The sequence below is a fragment of the Apaloderma vittatum genome, unplaced genomic scaffold (genome assembly GCF_000703405.1).
Source record: "Apaloderma vittatum isolate BGI_N311 unplaced genomic scaffold, ASM70340v1 scaffold21066, whole genome shotgun sequence".
Lineage (NCBI taxonomy): Eukaryota > Metazoa > Chordata > Aves > Trogoniformes > Trogonidae > Apaloderma > Apaloderma vittatum.
In genome coordinates, this window is record NW_009723617.1 from 37,843 (window position 1) to 41,718 (window position 3,876).

The 3,876-nt window shown below is 39.4% G+C and overlaps 1 protein-coding gene across 1 annotated transcript in view; it reads left to right on the forward strand.

Moving 5' to 3' along the window:
* Positions 1-1,553, forward strand: part of TRAPPC10 (trafficking protein particle complex 10) — a gene marked incomplete at its 5' end in the record, with an annotated part of 31,750 nt that extends 30,197 nt beyond the window's left edge. The window contains 2 exons of the mRNA XM_009872191.1: positions 153-347; positions 1,138-1,553. Coding sequence (XP_009870493.1) covers positions 153-347; positions 1,138-1,376 — 434 coding nt within the window. The remainder of the gene's footprint in view (positions 1-152; positions 348-1,137) is intronic.
* Between the last annotated feature and the right edge of the window lie 2,323 nt (positions 1,554-3,876).

Sequence of the window (3,876 nt, forward strand, 5' to 3'; positions counted from 1 at the left end):
TATCTTGCATAGCTCTTCACACATGAAAGCTGGCGGGCTTTTAGATGTTCAGTGATGTTCAAATACTGATTTGAAAAGTGCTTGAAAACTATACTGAGGGTTCTCCATTTTTCAGAGAAGATCTTCATAGAGTTTGCTCTTTGTTCTTGCAGTTGTTGACAACAGCAGTAACTGGGCAGTCTGTGGAAAAAGTTCTGGAGTGATATCTATGCCTGTAGCAGCCCGAGCAACTCACAAAGTCCACATGGAAGTGATGCCGTTGTTTGCCGGATATCTACCTTTTCCTGATGTCAGATTGTTTAAATACCTCCCTCACCATTCTGCTCACTCCATGCAACTTGATGCTGGTAAAGCTATCTTGACTACATGGCTACTCACAGAAATGATTCTGCTTCTCTTCTGCTCTTACATAGAGAGAAAAGCAAGGCGAGGAAGTGTACTGATGAAGTACTCATAGGTGTCTTTGTTTCCTTCGCTCAATCGTTCCGATTTGAAACTTTAAAAATGTTGCTCTAATGGGAACTTTGAATTTGAGTCTGTGATGAGGAATAATATTGTTTCCTTACATTTCCTTTAAAGATTATTGTGCAAATTAGTTTTCACTGGATTTATAATCAAGGATAACCTCCTAATCCTGTAGTTTCATTGCCTGTGAACTGCACATCTACTGTGTCTTCAGTAGCTTTGAAATTTTTCCCAGTTTTTGAAAGGATTAAGCATGAAATGAAAGAGCTGTTGAGAATTTGTGGCTTATAAACCAGATTAAATGAAGAGTTTAAATTACCACAGCCACCCAGAGTATTTATCTGTACTACCGAGTAGTCTCAGCACTGTAGTGAGAATTCACTCATGCAAGCAACTTATCCATTGTCAGCAGAGCTCCATGAACTGCCAGCGTGCACCATTCTAGCCCGTGACAAATGTGAGGTAATGCTACCTCAGTTCTTTAGAAACCACTATAATTCACTCTGTTACATCTGCTGCTGGCCAAAAATGTGCATGGATTGTTACCTCTGCAGGCATGATGAGTAACTGTTAATGTGTGGCAAGTTGACTGCATGCCTGAGCTCTGCGATGATTTTTTTAAGTTGTTTAATTGCTCTGTAGAATGAAACTGTGGGGTTTTGTTTTAAACAGATAGCTGGATTGAAAACGATAACCTCTCTGTGGACAAGAATGTGGATGACCAAGCTGACAGCAGCAGCCTACGGAGCAGAGGTAGCTTGCATTCTGCAGCTAGTGGGGAACACAAAGGTTTGCCTATGCCCCGCCTGCAATCCTTTTCGTCGGGTCAGGTTTTCAACTGCAGCACAGGCATGCAAATACTTGTCATTCCCAGCAAGGATGACCATGTTCTGGAAGTCAATATCACGTGACGACTCAGCTGGAAAAACAAGGAAAACATAACCCATCCGAAACTGGATACAAAAGCACTTTAAAGCGTTATGACCTGATTAGTCTTTGTTGTAACATTCTGACTCTAAGGAGACCTATGGCACTCACCACGTCCTGGCCATGGAAGCACCAGACAATTGTATCAATTTAAATGTACAGTGAGGCTTGTGTCAGCTAGTTTATATCGCCACTTTAGTCTGTTCTGTGTAAGCTATTGGGTTTTCTCCCTTCGGTCACATCCTGCATCACAGCACAGGGCAACAAATTCCAAATACTTGGACCACATCTTTATTTTTGGCTGGCAGCTTAGAGATTTGTTTCATGCTTCCTACACATTTTAGAATTTAGAGTTGGATGAGATAGTTATCCAAACCTTTGATTTTTATGTAATGATTTAGAGGCTTTTCCACACATGTGCCAGAAACACAACAAAGCATACAACAGCACATTCACTGGTGTAATAGTTGCTTTTTTGGTTTTTTTTTTGTTTTGTTTTATCATTGTTAAATCCTGTCATCACAATTTTATATTACACTTCCATTGTTTGCATACTTAGATGCATGGAAGAGCTACTGCTATAAACGATCTTAATTGAACAAAATTCCTTAATTTTTTGAGGCTTTCTCCTTCACAGAGTAGACACTGTGATGTCATATATTATATGATTTGGGGGGGGGGGGGGGTGTTGGATCATCCTCTTGCATATAGTTCTTACCAAAGAAAGATATTGATAGAATTTAATAATAAATTATTTGGCTCACTGAGTTCCCAGTTTAATTTCTTTTATTACCATTTCTAAGTGGCTTGGTTTGCTGCCCCAATTTTTAAATTGGGGCAAAAACTTCAGTATGATGTGATACTTGAACAGTCAACCTTTCATTATAAAGGCTTAGTGTAATTATTACCGATTAGAGGCCAGACTTCCGCATTCATGATGGAAGAAAGAGGTTGGTTTGGTATAGGAAAGCTTGCAGATGTAGAATAATTGTGAAGCAAAGTTAAAACATGTAACTTAAAGAATTTCATTATTTATATCTGAAATGTAAATACAAAAAAATGTAAAAAAAAAAAAGTGTAATTTTTGTGAATGTTGCAAATCCACCTGTGACTGGAAAAATTACAACTCCTCCTGATGTCCTGCTTCTGATATTGAAACTTGTGCATTTAATGTGAGAATGACCTTTTCTACTTACAGATCTATAATGGTGCATTTGTCAACAGACTCCACAGAGGGAAACTGTCTTGTATGAAATACTTGTCAGTAAAGCTCAAGTGAGGAACTACATATTCGACAAGTTCATTGTTGTTATTTTTTTCTAAACTCAGGTTCTGCTAAATTAAAAAGGGGAAGAAAAATCATGCCCTTTTCCCAAAAAGAATTGCAATTAAATTGAAAAATTAATAGGCACCCTGCACTGGTGTGAACATTTTTTTTAATTATCTTTTTTTATTTTGAAAAAAACCAATATGTCTAAATAGATATATCAAGTAGACCTGCTAGCTGAAAATGTTCTTGTTATGCATCTTCTTTCTGTGAAGGAATGCCCTTTCTCTGTGGAAATCATACCATTTTATTCTGGATAAAACCCAAAGCATCATTTAGTGTGAATGACTGCTGGGATTCTTTGACTGGAAAAGGTAACAAGTTAGTGACTTTGACACTGCAGGTATTATAATTAATTTCATTTTCATGGTTTGCTATTAAATCATTTTTCACATTGTTCTGTAATATACTGTTAGATTAAACACATTGTACTAAGATTGTTTAATGAAATTGTAAGCGTTACAGTTCTAAATATACATGTTTTAAAAACAATTCCAACTTCTCTGCTGCTCTGACTTGTATTTACTTTCTGTTTAAAGGAGCGATTATCTCATCTATTTTAGCCCAAGCTTGAACAGAAAAATAAGTTCTAAACGTAAATGATAGGATGTATTTAGAACACCGTATGCTTTGGGTAGGGGATGGGGGTTGCTGTGTTCTGAGGAAGAGCTGTCCAGCACCTGCCTCAGGGCTGCTGCCTTGCAGCTCTAGTAGTCCCACTGCCACCAGTGAAAGGCACCTGGGCTCTGGCTTGTTCATATTCCCAGTTCAGGACCCACCCTGTTCCTGTCCCAGCCAGGAGCTGTGGGCCCAGCAGCACTATCCTAAAGGGAGACAAGGGTTGAAGAAGTGAATGTTACCAGGGTGCCGAAGTGTGGTGATGGCAGGATCTGTGCCACTCAGTTACAGAATCATGGAATGGTCTGGTTTGGAAGGGACCTTTAAAGGGCACCTAGTCCTACCCCCCTGCAGTGAGCAGGGACACCTTTACCTGGGTCAGGTTGCTCAGAGCTCCATCCAGCCTAACCCTGAATGCTGCTGAGGTTGAGGTCTCCACCAGGTCTCTGGACAACCTGTTCCAGTGTTTCACCACCCTCATAGTAAAGAACTTCTTTCTAATGCCTAGTCTACATCTACCCTGCTCTAGTTTAAAACCA